This window comes from Chiloscyllium punctatum, chromosome 5 (genome assembly GCF_047496795.1).
Source record: "Chiloscyllium punctatum isolate Juve2018m chromosome 5, sChiPun1.3, whole genome shotgun sequence".
NCBI lineage: Eukaryota > Metazoa > Chordata > Chondrichthyes > Orectolobiformes > Hemiscylliidae > Chiloscyllium > Chiloscyllium punctatum.
Window position 1 is genome coordinate 80,922,416 of NC_092743.1, and position 17,322 is coordinate 80,939,737.

At 39.5% G+C, this 17,322-nt stretch overlaps 1 protein-coding gene across 4 annotated transcripts in view; it reads left to right on the forward strand.

Annotated features, from left to right (window-relative positions):
• The window catches only part of fbxo15 (F-box protein 15), a 65,658-nt gene extending 50,121 nt beyond the window's left edge, over window positions 1–15,537 (forward strand). For 3 of the 4 annotated variants that reach the window (XM_072570648.1, XM_072570650.1, XM_072570649.1), the window contains 4 exons: window positions 774–856; window positions 3,410–3,555; window positions 4,942–5,066; window positions 13,620–15,537. In XM_072570648.1, coding sequence (XP_072426749.1) covers window positions 774–856; window positions 3,410–3,555; window positions 4,942–5,066; window positions 13,620–13,889 — 624 coding nt within the window. In that variant the 3' untranslated portion in view covers window positions 13,890–15,537. The remainder of the gene's footprint in view (window positions 1–773; window positions 857–3,409; window positions 3,556–4,941; window positions 5,067–13,619) is intronic. The other variant, XM_072570651.1, reaches the window with a different exon arrangement.
• Window positions 15,538–17,322: the final 1,785 nt, after the last annotated feature.

Consider the following 17,322-nt stretch of genomic DNA (forward strand, 5'->3'; position numbering starts at 1 on the left):
GGATCCGGAGGGAGGTCTGTTGCTGGAGACTTCGGATTTGTTGTAGGTACTGGTTGTCCTGGTTGAGTCCAATATGGCGGAGGATCCGGAGTAAGAACTATGTGAACTAAGAATAGTGAGCATATTAGCTTTAGGATAACTTGATCTGGAAATAACAAAACAGTATTTGCAAATTAAAATAGAAAATAATTTGGCTTCCAAATTGTTTAAAATTTGAGAATGATGAGAATTCAGATGGGCTTTTAAAAATAATTGTTTTCTTCTCATTGTAAGAGGCACTTTTTCTTAATTAAATCTCATAACTCAGTTGTACTTAACACACTAAATTAAATTGTATAACCTGAAAAATTTGAAGTCACAATCTTATCTTTTTAAACTTTGGTTTAAAAACTTTGGTTTATGATGCTCACTTTTTTTTTAGTGTATTCAGTTCACTTTGATGTTTACGTGAATGACAAAGCAAGCTAGCCCACTCAGTCAAAATAATTTACATTTCCACAAAGTCGTTCATAAACGAGGTATATCCACATTCCTAAATCTTGGAAATGTGATTGCAGTATTTTATCAACAAGAGAAGAATTTACAAATCCTTGCCTGTTCAGCAGCTAGCATAAAGTTTAGAACAACAAGCTTGATCGTCAAAATGATTTTGAATTTTATTTGATTAACATGTGTGATAACAGTGGTAGCAGGATGATGTCTGTGATAACAGAGTTTAAAGATAAAGATTGTGCTCTTTTTCACACCCCACAATTTTTTTTAAAAATGTTTAGGAAGATGGAGAATTGGCAGTTATCATTGCAAGTTTTCACTGCCATCAGCTCATTGAGAAGAGTACTTTCGGATCAGTCACTTGGTAAGGTGAATTCTACTTACACAGTATATAAAATAAATATGACCATAACCTTTAATCACTTGGTAATTGCAACTAAATTGCATTGGATTTATGAAAAAATATTTTATTATTTTAGTTACATTTTGCAAAAGAAAACTTGTATCTGGTTCAATGGCCAGGAAAATGGCAAATGAAGTTCAGTCCAGAGAAAGTAATGCAGTTGAGGAGGTGAGATAAGGCAAGAAAATGCACAATAATTGGTAGGTTTCTGAAAAGTGTAGAGAAATAGCGTAACCTTGGAATGAATGCCAAACCTGAAGACAGCAGGATATATAAATAATGTGGTGACGTGGACAGACAGTGCACTTAACTTCCACTCTTGGCCAATAATGGTTAATAGTATTATGTAAAAGTCGGAGGTATACGTCATCAGAGTCCTGCAAACAGTTCTAGCCACCATATCATGGTAAAGATGTGATTGCTCTAAAAATGATACAGAGGAGACTTTATGAAGATGTCAAGAATGGCAGCATTTTAATGGTAGTATCTTTGTAAACTAGCTATGAGACATGATTGGATAGGCTGCATTTGTTTTCTGTGCCAGTGGTATATGTTGACTCATGACATGCAAATCTTTTTTTGAAGTGTGAAATACAGAAGATATCTAAAGAGACTTTGTGGGAAGGAGTCTTGTAGAGGATTCAGGTGCACAGATCTTTAAAATGCAACATATAGGTGCAGAAAGTAATGGAATGCTGGAGGATTGGAGTATAAGGACGCAGAAGTAATGCTGCAGTTATAAAAAAAAAACCCTGGTTACACCCCACTTGGAGTGGTGAGAGCAGTTCCGGGCACACACATTAGGGAGGATATATTGGCCTTGAGGTTTACAAAAATGATAGCAGGAATTTGGGGGTTACATTATTTAGAGGATTTAGAAGTTTAAGATGTAATCTGCTTGAAGTCTTCAAGACATTAACAGGAAAAGATAGAATAGATAAAGATAAAATATTTCCACTTGGGGATGCTAGAACTAGGGAGCAAATACTGAAAATTAGAGCCACACTGTTGAGGAGCGATATTGGAAAATATTTCTACAAACAAAGAATACTAAGTGTTTGGAAATCTTTCCACAAATGGTGGTGAACGCTGGATCAGTTGTTAATTTTAAATCTGAGACTTTAATAAACAAATGTATTAAGGGATTTGGGGAAAAGGCAGGTATGTGGAATTATGCTGCTGATCAGCCATGATCTCATTGAATGGCAGAACAGACACAAGAGAACGAATGGCTTACCCTGTTCCTGTGTTCTGCATCAAATCTCTTATCAACCCATATCTGCAGTGCACTGAGCCCTTCCAGTAACCCAGTGGTTAGCATTGATGCGTTGCAGCACCAGGGACCTGGGTTTGATTCCAACCTTGGCACACTGTATGCTTGGAGCTTGCACGTTCTTCCTGTGTCTGTATGGGTTTCCTCCCATAGTCCAAAGATATTCAGGTTAGGTGGATTCCAGCATCTGCAGTCCTTACTATCTCCAGGTTAGGTGGATTGGTCATGATAACTGTGGAGTTACAGGGATAGGGTGAGTAGATGGGTCTGTACAGGATGGTCTTCAAAGGGTGTGGGCTTGATGGGCTGAATGGCCTCTTTACATACTGTAGAAATTATAAGATTCTCACCAAAAGACCACTAAGGTAAAAGGTAAAGTTGCTCTAGTCCCAGAAAGCCATAGAGCTCATTATGCAACCATTGTCACTACTAAAGTACTTAATTGCTTGTAAATTGCTTTGAAGCATATGGCAATCATGAAAAATGCTAGAGAAATTCAAGACAAACTATTTATCTCTTGTTGAACAGAGGCAGTGACCAAGGTGTATAAAACTGAGGGGCCCTGATCGAATGTCAATAAAGAGCTTTCATTTGTAGAGAGATCAATAACCAGAAGGCATTGATTTAAAATAATTAACGGAAGTGTTAGAGGAGTGCTGTAGAATTTCTTTACCCAGAGTTGATGGGGTGTTTGATTGTCATTGCCTGAAAGAGTCCTTCATCCCGATAAGTAAATACTTGAGTACAGTTCTTTTTTTTATTCACATGAGGACTTCAGTGGCCAGGCCAGCAATTATTTACTGTCCCTAGTTGCCCTTGAGAAGGTGGTTGTGAGCTGCCTTCCTAAACCACTGCAGTGCAAGTGTTGTAGTTAGACTTAGAAATCTGTTGGAGAGGGAATTCCAGGATTTTGTCCCACCGACAGTGAAGGAAAGGTGATAAATCTCCAAGTCAGGATGGTGAGTGATCTGCTGCCCTTGTCATTCTGAATGGAAGTTGTCATGGATTTGAAAGGTGCTATCTGAGGAGTAATCTGTATTGTAAATGTTAAGTCTCTATGTTGCTACATGAAAGATTGTAATCAAATTTTCTTATCTAATTATTCAGTGTTACTGTACTGATGTTTAAAAGGCATCAGCATGTTGATACTGTTACATCATACATTGAAAGTTTTACAACCTTCAGGCTTCATTTGCCTAATTCATTTACCTTCTCTCTGTTTAATGTTTTGAAAATAAAAGCCAATATTCGCCACCACCTCATGAGCCAGTGTTGGATGATATTGATCCAGAATATGGGCTGCATGGCTACCATTGCCACATTGCCTTACATAATGGAAAAAGTTGTTTCATGTCTGGTAGTTTCCATAACATCATCAGTAGAAAAGGTAAGAAGGCTGTTATTTTAGTTCATACTGCAGCTTTTTTTGTGTGAAAGAAATTTGCAGTATCAGTTGTGGCACCTTCTTGTTTTTCCCCCTTAACAGTGCAAGTAAATTTCCCTTGCTTTTTTTATTCTGGTGTGTGGTTAATTACAGTGTACTTCTAAATATTCAACTTGGGATTTCTGATTCCACATCTTGATTATCCAACCTAAAATCTTCCCTTTCTTTCTGCTGCTGTTATGTTATGCCTTCATTTTCAGGGCTGCCTGCACCCCTTTTATATCTCCTCTAAAAGTTAATAAACCTGAAATATTTAATTCTCAAATTCTGTTATTTTGTAATCACATTTCACTCATGGATGTTGGATCAAATGCACCTGCGCTATTAATTTTACTTTTGAGAATGCTTCCATGTGTTCATATAATAGCAGACAATATATCTTTCTTCTGTTACCTTGGTCAATAATGAAATATTTTCCTTGAACTCTTTGCCCTTCTATCCACTTTGCTAATTTTTAGCCAAATTCTGCACAGCCTATGTGTTTCTCTTAGCCTTCTCTGAATGCTCCTACCATCATTTCTGGAGTTGAAATTTGTTTATCCTATTCTAACCTGTTCTAATTTGTTTATCCAAATCTGCAAATTTGTTTATTCTATTCTAACCTGTGTTTGGATGAGGTAAAAAAATCACTATTGTGAGGTTTGCTTTGTAATTTAGAGTCAAATCCCTACGACTCTCTCTCAGAAGAGCATCATTCCAGGTCCTGCCTATGTTGGTTCCTGTGTGAACCAGGACAACCAATTCTTCCATTCCAAGTTCTTCTGTTTACTGTTTTTTTTGTTTAAAAAATGTAAATCAAACTGTTCTAGCTGCAACAAAAATGGAGTCTATTTGAACTCTGTACTGAATTCAGATAGCCCTGCTGGGTTTGGATTTTCCTCCATGTGTGAATCACTTGGTTCCCCTATGGTTGTAATTGAAGATAGGACATCTAAATCCAGATTCCCAATGCTATTTTTTTGTTATGCTGCAGAGTCTTCATGACTCCGGGAGAATCCATGGCTACTTTTGTGTGACCTTTGGATCAGCAGACGTACTGGAGAGTCTGGGAGTACTTCTGTGTCGCTGAGTGAAGCCAGTCAGCCATGTATCAAAATAAACCCCTGAATATTAAAAAAAAAACTTCAGTGTAATTCTGTTCTTGTGAGTAGGATCAGGTCATAATTGCTGAGACCGACCAATGTTTTCTTCTTAAACCTCCATTTTCAGAATCAAAAGTTTGGCTTTCTTTGCTTTGATATATTCTGGAAACCTAATCTGTGCTTTGATTCTAATTGTATGATCAGTTGATTCTGGTATTTTGAATTCAATGCTCTCTCCCAATTTCAGAGTTCATCCAGAATGGCTTTTTGCAAATAACAGTTATCAGTTCAAATAAAGAATCACAGCACAGCACCATCAGTGGAAATCTCTACTTACCTTGGAATGTAGAATCCCTAAAAGGAAGTATACAGGTGTGAGAATTTGTATTTTTGTCCTGATTGAAATATTTGCAAATCAAAAGACTATAATCTGTAGCTGTTTTCCCATTCTGCATCCATCATTGGGTCACCTATCTGATTAAAATGTAAAGAGATTTGCTTCTATCCATTTATTTCTTTATACTGTATATACTGGAATATTGGTCAAACTTTTTTGACTGTTCTTTTAAGGTTACATTTGAGGTCAACTATTTCATGAATACTGCTTTTGAGGGGCTGAAATTCATGCCTGTCAAAATTCGTACCATATCATTAGCTGAAACCCAATTGATCTCTAAGTGAATAAAGAGGGATAAAACAAATTACGGTAATTCTGAAGGGCTGGAGCTGAGCGGGATGACTGACCGATTGGAAAGCCAGAGCTGAGCATGATGGCTGACACAGTGACTCAAGTGTTGATCTGTTATTGGTGAAGAACTAGGATTGACTTTTACATGAAAGATATGGAAAATTCCAGGTTTTTTTGATCAGAAACAGATGGGTGACTTTTAGATGAGATCGACTATTGCTCGAGTATATATGGTAGCTGCTTAATGGTATGAGATAGCAGTCTGGTGTTTCTGCATCTCACCAGACAATGGAAGAATGTTTAGTTTCCATTCAGTAGCATGGCTGAAGCTGACAAGTCAACAAAATGTTAAAATATGTTCTTCCGCTCCAAGATTTTTGGCATTTTGGTGCTCTACAATGGGAGTTGAGAATTGAAGTCTTACTCATTAATGTTTTCACTTATCACAGCCAGTGTAGCAGTTGCCATATTTCAGTGATCAATCGCTAATGCATTGTGGAGATATTACATGATTGAGATTCATCTTATTACTTTTTTCTTAATAATAGTAAATATTCTTTTCATCATGTCATAATTGGTTTGGTGTTCAGTTTATCTGAGTGTAAAGGTGGCATTTTTAAATTTTTCTTTCATTTTAATTGTGAATTGAAATGTGAAAAGAAATTACTTAAAAGCCAAGGATTATTGAAAGATTGCTGCACTTTTTTCAAAGTAAGTAACCTCTGTGCTGCTTACACAACTATTCATTCAAGCAGTGTGGAAGGTCTAGTTGCAGATGCGCTGGTGACAAAGTAGCTGATAGAAAACTGGTTACCATTCCACAAACCTTGTGGAGAGGCCTTCTGCCAGCTAACAACTGTGATTGGCTTGAACGTAGCTCAATAGCTTAGGGGTGTGAGTTTTTGGGCAGAAGCCATTGGACCTCTGGAGGGGAAGGTGCTGTTTTTTTGCTGTGCAGTAAAAAGCAAGTTCAGCCTCTCATCAGTTACTGTAAACTGTGGTTTTAATAACCAGCAAGTCCAATATTTTAAAAATGTGAACCAGTTGCCCTACAATCCAGGTACTTTCACTTACTTGCAGAAGAAGGAAACTCCAGAAACAGTGTTCTGATCAGCATAAGAATCATCTCAGCATATCGAGTGGACAGGGACCACTGAACTGCCTTCTCAGTCTTTCCCTTTTTTTTGTCTATCTATATGAATAGAGCGGAAGTTTTATAAGTAGGTTTAAGTTTCAGCTAGTAGAGTTAAGTTTCGATGTTTTTTAATTGTTTGTATGTAATAAATGTATTTGTAAGAAATAATTTTTAAGTATAGGAACCTGCTCTGTGTTGGGGAGTTCTGCATCCAATTTAAAATCGTGAACTTTTGTGATGACTCTGGCAATGACATGGCTGGATTTCCAGCACTCTACCCCAGTAATCCATAACAAATTGAGGCAGAAATATCTTTCACTTTTTTTTAAAGTGATGCCTGTTGCCATTAGTACATGAGACATGGAGACAGAAGTAGGCCATTTGCCTCAGATAAAATCAACCTGTTCAAATATGTGAGACTTGAACCTAGTCTACTAGCTCAAAGATACCACTACCATTGCACCACAAGAGTCTGTGGTCCACCATTCAATGAGATCATAGCTAATCTGAAAAACCTCAAAGCCACTTCATGATGAAATGTGTATACCTCTCAGCATTGAATATTCTTAAAATGCCAAACTCTACAATACATCTTTCCTTTGATACGGGGGACCGAAACTAGTACTCCAGTTGTGATCTGGTTAGTCCTTGTGTAGTTTGGTAAGACATCCCTATTTTTAAACTCCATTCCTTTTGAAATAAAGGGCAATATTCCATATACATTCCCTTTTATTCACTGAACTTGGTTGCTAGCGTACTCTGATTCATAAATGACCCCTAAATGCTTCTGTGCTCTGGCTTTCTTCAGTATTTCGCTATTTAATTAATATTCAGTTGCTCTATTCTTCCAAAGTGCATAATCAACCATTCTCCCACATTTAGAGTCATAGAGATGTACAGCATTGAACAGACCCTTCGGTCCAAGCTGCCAGCACCTGGCCCACGTCCCTCAACTCTTCCTATTCATATACCCATCCAAATGTCTTTTAAATGTTGCAATTGTACCAGCCTCCACCACTTCCTTTGGCAACTCATTCCATACAGGTACCACCCTCTGCATGAAAAAGTTGCCCCAAAGGTCTCTTTTATATTTTTCCCAACTCACCCTAAACCTAAGCCCTCTAGTTCTGGACTCCCCGATAAATAGACTTTGTCTATTTATCCTATCCATGCCTCTCATAATTTTGTAAACCTCTATAAGGTCACCCCTCAGCCTCCGATGCTCCAGGGAAAACAGCCCCAGCCTGTTCAGCCTCTCCCGCCTCTCCCGAAAGCTAAAATCCTCCATCCCTGGCAACATCCTTGTAAATCTTTTCTGAACCCTTTCAAGTTTCACAACATCTTTCTGATAGGAAGGAGACCAGAATTGCACGCAATATTCCAACAGTGGCCTAACCAATGTCCTGTACAGCCACAACATGACCTCCCAACTCCTGTACTCAATACTCTGACCAATAAAGTCCTGCACAGTCGACATGTAACTGAGTCCAGGGTTAACCAAGCCATTCCCACAAATGCAAGGGAACTGCTGGTAGTAATCTTTTGGTCTTGTTGGCACTCTGGACACTGCTCCACCAATGCACCATGTCTGCATCCAATCCTGGCCACATTATATTTCATCTGCCAAGTTCTTACCCACTCATTTAATTTGTCTGTATCCCTCTGCATACACTCATCCTCACCACTTGAATTCCTGCCGACTTTTGTTATCCACACCTTGGTGATCATTTATTTATTTCTGTCATTTATTAAGTAATTAATAAACATTTTAAGTAATTGTGGCTCCAGCACTGATTCGTGTGGCATGCCACGAATTACAAGGAGTTGCCACTCTGAAAATGCTGCTCTTATCAAAATTCTGAACTGTAACTTAGGTCAAGTTTTTTGGAGGGATTCTTACTGCATGCTGCACATGATAGCGACATTTATTATATCTAACTACATACCCTGTTGCTATGGAATCTGTCATATCTGATTCTATCCCCATCTCACTGTGTACTGCTCCTTAACCAACTCACTACTGTGGATATCTGCCGAAAGACCATAGTGCATGGTGCCCATGCCATATTTTAAAGACTGCTGTGCACCCATATGAGGTCTAGCATTCCAAAGATGTACTCCTTAGTGAAGGGTGAAATCTGGACAGAGAGAGGGAAGATAGTGTCACAATTTACCACAATGCCAGGTAAGGATTGTACTCCCCTCTGCTATCTCACGCCCACTTTATCTGTGCTACTGTACCCATCTCCCTTCTTGGCTCATGTTCTTCCCTCACTTGTTCTTGTTTCACCCCTGTGAAGCACTTGTAACCATGGACTGCTTGCTGCCCACTTTTCTTCCTTGGGACATCTCATTATCTCTCAATCACCTGCATCAGTACTGACCGAGCCACCCTTTCATTCTGTGAGAAGACAGCCCACAATGCAGCAGAAAGGACCCAAATGAAGAGAGGATCCTGGCCTTCGCAGGAGAAGACTGGCCCCTTTCCTGCCATCCATGTTCTGACAATGGAGTAAGAACCACTCTTCATTCTACTGTAACTCTCTGATAAAGCAGTCTATTTTTATATATATCATTTCTAACCACTGACCATGACCATTTCTCGCTCTCTCTCTCTCTCTCTCTTTTGACTTCTAGATACCACTGGCATGTCTGCCTCTGCAGAGAAACAGCTGGCTCTGCCAGAAGCTGATACTTTGCCCTCTGAGAGAAACTATTGGCAAGACTGCCTCTGCACCCACCAACAGCTCAGATACTGACACCTTGGTGGGAGCATTAATATTAGAATGTTGGGAGCACAGTCTGGTGAGCACCTCACTGCAACAGTTCTGCAGCTAATCAAGGAAGACATGTCTCTAAGTGCTAACACTCAGGACTGACAGAGCCAGGTACCTGTTTAATCCCAGGCAGGAGGAGACCAGCCACCTTCTCAGTCTCAGGCAGTAGAACATAGAACATTACAGTGCAATACAGGCCCTTTGGCCCTTACGTTGTGCCGACCTGTGAAAACAATCTGAAGCCCATTCAACCTAAACTATTCCATTTTCATCCATGTGTTTATCTGATGACCATTTAAATGCCCTTAAAGTTGGTGAGTCTACTACTGTTGCATGCAGGGCATTCCACACCCCTACTACTCTGAGTAAAGAAACTAGCTCTAACATCTGTCCTATATCTATCAGCCCTCATTTTAAAGCTACGTCCCCTCGTACTGGCCATCACCATCAGAGGAAAAAGGTTCTCGCTGTCCACTCTAGCTAACCCTCTGATTATCTTGTATGTCTCAATTAAATCACCTCTCAACCTTCTCTCTAATGAAAACAGCCTCAAGTCCCTCAGCCTTTCCTCATAAGACCTTCCCTCCATATCAGGCACCATCCTAGTAAATCTTCTCTAAACCCTTTCCAAAGCTTCCCCTTCCTTCCTATAATGTGGTGACTGGAACTGCATGCAATACTCCAAGTGCGGCTCCACCAGTGTTTTGTATAGCTGTAACATGACCTCATGGCTCTGAATCTCAATCCTTCTACCAATAAAAGCCAAGATATCATTTGCCGCCTTCACAACCCTATCAACCTGGGTGGCAATTTTGAGGGATCTTTGCACATGGACATCTCTCTGTGCATCTACACCACCAAGATTGTTACCATTAGCCCAGTAGTCTGTATTCCTGTTGCTCCTTCCGAAGTGAATCACCTCACGCTTCTCCGCATTAAACTCCATTTGCTATCTCTCAGCCCAGCAGTTTATCTATGTTCCTCTGTAACCTACTACACCCTTTGGTACTATCCACAGCTCCACCGACCTTCGTGTCTTCAGCAAATTTACTAACCCATCCTTCTCTGCCCTCATCCAAGTCATTTATAAAAATGACAAACAGCAGTGGCCCCAGAATAGATCTTTGTGGTACACCACTAGTAACTGAACTCCAGGATGAATATCTCCCATCAATCACCATCCTCTGTCTTCTTTCAGCTAGCCAATTACTGATCCAAACTGCCAAATCACCCTTAATCCCATGCCTCTGTATTTTGTGCAATAGCCTACCGTGGGGAACCTTATCAAACACCTTACTGAAATTCATGTACACCACATCACCTGCTTTACCCTTATCCACCTGTTTGGTCACCTTCTCAAAGAACTCAGTAAGGTTTGTGATGTACAACTCTACCCTTCACACAACCTCGTTGACTATCCCTAATCAACTTATTCCTTTCTAGATGATTATAAATCCTATCTCTGAAAATCTTTTTCCAACACTTTACCCACAACCAAAGTAAGGCTTCCTGGTCTATAATTTCCAGGGTTGTCTGTACTCCCCTTGAACAAGGGGGCAACATTTGCTATCCTCAAGCCTTTTGGCACTATTCCTGTAGACAATGACGATAGGAAGATCAAAGCCAAAGGCTCTTCAATCTCCTCCCTGGCTTCCCAGAATCCTAGGATAAATCCCATCCAGCCCAGGGGACTTAAATATTTTCACATTTTCCAGAATTGCTGACACCTCTTTGTAAACCTCCACCCTGTCTAGTCCAGTCGCCTGTATCTCAGTATTCTCCTCGACCAAAATGTCTTTTTCCAGTGTGAATACTGCCAAAAAATATTTATTTAGCGCTTCTCCTATATCTTCTGGAAAGGGCCCTATGTTGTCAGCAATCAGGGACTTCTTCAGAATGTACATGAAGGAATAGGACTGGCAGATAGGTATGTTGGGAAGCATTGTCCAGAAGCTGCAGCAGTGCAGATGCAGTTGTCTCGCTGTCTCCACGGACAGGTTGGCGGTTGCCATGGAGAGAGAAATCCAGCATACTCAACGTTTGCTGAAGAGCTGGCCTTATTCATTTTATTGTACCAGCCGTTGGTCCTCAGGACCTGAGGCATGGTGACAGATGGATGGGGAGCCTGGTCCAAAGAGACAAGGCTGTGCAAGAAGGCACTCAACCATAGGAAATAGGAATAGGAGAAGGCTGTTCAGCCCCTGCAGCCTGCTCTGCCATTCAATGGGGTCATGACTGATCTGACATCTCTCATTCAATTTCTTACCCTTTTTCCATATCCTTTGATTTCCCCTTCTGGTAAAAAAAATTGTTTGGACTTTAAATATGCACATGGATTCTGCCCCCACAACTGTCTGTGACAAGGAGTTCCAAAAAGACTCAATCCGCTGATGGCAACTTTATAAATACTCCCAATGTAAGTGCTGTCTGAGTCACTTAGTGATGATCCAGTTTCAGCTGGTTTTAAATTAAGTTATTGTTTGACTGAAATGCTCGAGAGGAAAACAGTCCGGCTTAAGGCTAACGATTCCACCATTTTAATCTATCTGTTTCATTTTAATGCCAACTAGAAGCTAAATTAAATTTGTGCTAATGACCTTCCCTCCATCATAAGGTCAGAAGTGGGAATGTTGGCTGATAATTGCATAATGTTCAGCATCATTTGTGATTCCTCAGATACTGGAACACACTATGGTCAAAAGGCAACAAAATCTGGGCAATAACCAAGCTCGGGCTGAAAAGTGGCAAGTATAATTTGCAACACACAAATGCTGGTCAAACATCATCTCCAAGAAGAGACTATTTAACCACCATCCCTTGTCTTCCAATGATGTTACCCAGCTCTGAACATCCTGGAGGTTACTATCAACCAGAAACGCAACTGGACAAGCCAGGAAAAAACAATGGCTACAAGAGCAGGACAGAGGCTAGGAGTATTCTGGCGAGTAATGACAGAAAACCTGTCTCCTCTCTGCAAGGCTTAAATCAAGAGTCCCCACTTGCCTGGATGAGTGCAGCTCCAACAACCACTGAAGAAGCTGAGGGATACTATCCAGCACAAAGCAATCCACTTGATTGGCATGACATCCACAAGCATCCATTCTCTCCACCACCGACATTCAGTAGAAGCAGTTTGTACTGTCTACAAGATTCACAGCAGATATTCAGCAAAGGTCCTTAGATAGCACCTTTCAAAATCATGAACGCTTCCAACAAGTGCAGCAAATACATGGGAACACCACCACCTGCAACTTACCCACCAAGCCACTCACTATCCTGATTTGCAAACCTGTCACCATTCCTTCTGTGTTGCTGGGTCAAAGTCCTGGAATTCTCCCCGTAAGGGCATTGTGGATCTACCTACATAAGATGGACTGCATTGGTTCATGAAGACAGCTCACCATTACCTTAAGGACAGCTAGGAATAGCCCATACATGTTGGCTAGCTGGTGATGCACACCTCCACAAATAAAGAAAAATCGACTTTCTTACCCAATAAATCAGCACATTCAGTACTAGTTCCCACAACTGACTGCCATTCAGTAATTTCTGTTGCATTGCGTTAAAAACTGAAATTAAACTAAGGAAGTTGCATTTATATATCTCCCTTCATTGTTTATGGATTTCCTTTCACGTATTTCATTAGTTGGGAAACTTGAATTGTATTATAGGGAAACAGCAAATTACTTGCTCAGGTAACCTTTCTTAGTGAGGTTACTTAAGGGGGCAATCCAGTTGATTATTCTTGAATAATGCAGTGGAATCTTTTACACTTGCCTAAGAGATCAAGAAGGGCTTCAAAAACTGCATCATTGACACTGCAGCACTATCTCAGTGTTGAACTGAAGTGTCCATGGCAAGATTCTACACTACTCTGAAAGGGAAGTTAAGTTCACGACATTCTAACCCAGTGATAGGACCAATACTGAGCTAAGGTTGACAGCTAATCTGGTAGTGCTGTCATTGCACAGTCTGCTACGTCTCTGCTGAGTTTTTTTCTGCATTGGAATTTTGATTTGATTTATTGTTGTAACATGTACCTAAGTGCAGTGAAAAGATCTGTTTTGCAAGCAGTACAGACAGATCATAGGGTGCTTAGACAGAATGAAGCATACAAGGTTACTGCTGCACAGGAGGCGCTCAAAGCGAGATCAACATTCGATTTGGAATTAGAGGTCCATTCAGCAGTCTTCATTTCAGCTTTTTATTTTCAGATTTCCAGTATTTGCAGTACTTTATTTTTATTACCAAATTTTTGATGTTAGTTACTGGATTAAACTTGTGGGATTACTGAAGCATTAAACTATTTGAATTTCTAATTTCAGCACTGTTGCTTAATGGATGTGACTGTTCTGGATGAAGCAGAAAAACCATTTTGGAGTGTAAGCTCACCAGTAGCTCTGCACTCAGTTAGTACATCTACTATAAGATATAGTTACCTGGGCGAGAGACAGGCAATTGATTACGAGGATCCAGAAGGAAAAGTTCATATAGAGCTAATGTGGTTGGAAGAAGAACAACAATATTACATTGTCAACCTTGTCCTTTATTTTATTGTTAAAAAAATAAATGCCTGGTTTGCAACAAATTACTAATTGTCCATATGAAGCCCTATGGCTAACTTTAGCAATCATCTGTTCCATGCACATAAACTAATGTTCCAATCTGAGTGAGTAATTAGGCTGAATTCTGTGAGGATTTCCAAGATTCAAAATTGAGTTGATCTTTACAAAATTATTTCTCATACAGTCAGGATCCCAGACAATTGGATTACAATCTCAAATTCCTTTCTTTCTGATATTGGTTGCTTCTATTTTAAAATGATGCTTATTGTTTGCTAAAGTTCTCCAATATTTTCCTGGTTACACTAGATAATAATCATGTTTTCAGCCAGAATTGGTACAGGAGATTGCTGTCTGTCCTGTTGCATTTGTAATGTTTAGGATAAATTGGTATGACAAAATTTGCATGACTTTCATAAGGCCCATTCTGCAAAGGGCGACCTGCTTGCACCTTTGCTTAACTCTTGTCTTTTAAGACGTCCAACTTTGAGGTTTGGAGATTCTGGAAAAAAACCTCAAATCAAAGAAAAATAAAATAAAAAGTGGGCATAGAGAACTAAGTGAGTTGTAAACTAACTTCAGATGCTTTTTGTTAGAAGTGTAGGAAATCTGTATTCGAACTTTATTTTCTGGTTTATGTTGTGATATGTAATCTTTACCATATTTCCTTAAGTTAGACCTGCATTACCAATGAAACTTCTACACGTTTAATTTGAAAGAAGTGTACAACACTTTTTTTCTGTTCTACTTTGATTCAAAAGGCTTAAATCAACTCCAGCAGTTGAAAAGCTGGTCAGTAGGTCTGTTTCTAGTTAAGCCTGAGGATGCTGATGGAGACTGTTCAATTAGTTGAAGTGAGGCTTTTGGAACTTAATGCAACTGATTTTTAAATGTTAGACCATTTTGGACAGCTGTTTTCTGTCGTACTTTGAAAGGGTAATTATAGCAAATGGATTCACTACATAGTCACTTTGAATTTTTGTAGAATTTTCAAAATTGATGGCAGTTTTCTTAGAATATTTTGACATTAAAAGCTGGAATGTTTTAAGTAGAAAAAGTGCAGTAATATTTCAGAGACCATTGTGCACTTATTTAATCAACTGGCTAAAATTGCCATTTTAAGAACTATTTGTTCTAACTGTCCAAATCCGTTTAATATTTAGAAGCCAGCAGCCTTCCAGTTCTTATCAACTTATAATTGAAAAGAGAGCATAATTAGTAAGATGTTAATTTTTCGAATTCAAGTATATTCTTTGTCCTGTTGTGTTCTATCTTTTTATAGCAAGCTTCCTGTTCTGTTTGTTTTAACTGCAGTAATAACACATGGATGGCAAAAGCTGTTTATCAGGCCACAATCTGTGACCTTATTTTAGCCATTTATTGATGTCAGTTTCAAGAAATGTGGAAGCTCACTTTATTTTATTGAAAGCAGATTGATATTGACAGTCGCAGATTTTTGCATCAGTAATGCTGTAGAAATCTTCAGCTCCTTTTCACCAAAAGTGCTGAATAGAACAATGAGAATGCGTTTAAAACTATATCTTTGTTTTCAAGAAGACCAGTTTGTCACTTGTGTGACAGTGTAATTATGCTTTTGCTTAATGGTTTAACATTTGGGAATGATTAACAAAATAAAAGTTTTAAGTTAAGCAAATGCAACAATAAATTAATCTTTTGAATATATTTTAGTTGGTACATTCATTTCTGGATTAAAAAGCGAGTATGTGACGAAAACAGTTTTGATGTTAAAGCTTCTCAAATTCTCTTAAAACAGCTTTATTTTTAACTACACAACTTAAAAGATTTCTCTTGCTTATCAAAGATTAGAATTATTAAAAGCCTTGAGTTACTTTATGTATTTCTGGTACCAAATCATCCTCCTGAGTTGGCACATCATTTGGAACATCTGCATGGAGGTTGATTTGCAAGCTGGAATCTTTTTCAGTTTGATGCATCTCGAACAAGGCCTGAACTACTTCCTGGAGGGGACAAAAATATCCTTGACTGGGGGCAGATGTTCGCAGGTAAAAGGACAGTAGGAAAGTCGGAAGCCATCAAAAATGAGACAGAGAGTCCAGAGAAAGTATATACCTGTTAGGGTGAAAGAAAAGGCTAGTAGGCATAGGAAATGATGAATTACTAGAGAAATTAAAGTTTTGGCTAAGAAAAAGGAAGCATATGTCAGCAGATTTCAAGTGAATCTTTGAAGAATATAAAGGCAGTAAGAGTATACTTAAGAGTAAAATCAGGAGGGCAAAATGGGGACATGAAATAGCTTTGGAAAATAGCATTAAGGAGAATACAAAGGAATTTTATAAATACATTTAAGGACAAGAGGGTAACTAGGGATAGAATAAGGCCCCTCACAGATCAGCAAGGCATGCTACATGTGAAGCCACAGGAGATGGAGGAGATACTAAACAAGTATTTTGCATCAGTGTTTACTGTGGAGAAAGACACGGAAGATATAGAATGTGGGGAGTAGCTGGATGTCTAGAAATGCATAAAACTGGATAAGGTGCACCTTGAACTCTGTGAGAAGCTACGGAAGTGACTGCTGGGGCCCTTGCTGAGATGTTCGTATCATCAATACTCGCAGGTGAGGTGCCGGAAGACTGGGAGTTGGCTAACGTGGTGATACTATTGAAGAAAGGTGATGAGGAAAAGCCAGCAGACTATAGACCGGTGAGCCTGACGTTAGTGACTGGCAAGTTATTGGAGCGAATCCTGAGTGAAAGGATTTACATGTATTTTGAAAGGCAAGGACTGATCAGGGATAGTCAGCAGAGCTTTGTGCATTGGAAATCATGTACTCGTGAACTTGATTGAGTTTTTTGAAGAAGTAACAAGGAGGAGTGATGAGGGCAGAGCAGTGGGCGTGATCAATGTGGACTTCAGTAAGGCGTTCGACAAGGTTCCCCATGGGAAACTGATTAGCAGGGTTAGTTCTCATGGAATACAGGGAGAACTAGCCATTTGGATACAGAACTGGCTAGAAGGTAGAAGACAGAGGGTGGTGGTGGCTTTTCAGACTGGAGGCCTGTGACAAGTGGTGCATCGCAAGGATCAGTGCTGGGTCCACTGCTCTTTGTCATTTATATAAACATAGGAGGTATAATTAGTAAGTTTGCAGATGAGAACTGGTGGACAACGAAGAAGGCTACCTCTGAGTACAACAGTGTCTTGATCAGATGAGTTAACGGGCTGAAGAGTGGCAGTTGAAGTTTAATTTAGATAAATGTGAGGTGCTGCATTTTGGTAAAGCAAATTAGAGCAGGACTTATACACTTACTATTAAGATCCTGGGGAGTGTTGCTGGTCAAAGTGGCCAATGCAGATTCATAGTTCCTTGAAAGTGGAATTGCAAGTACAGAGTGAAGAAGGCATTTGGTATGCTTTCCTTTATTGGTCAAAACATTAAGTATAGGACTTGCAAGGTCATGTTGCAGCTGTACAGGACATTGGT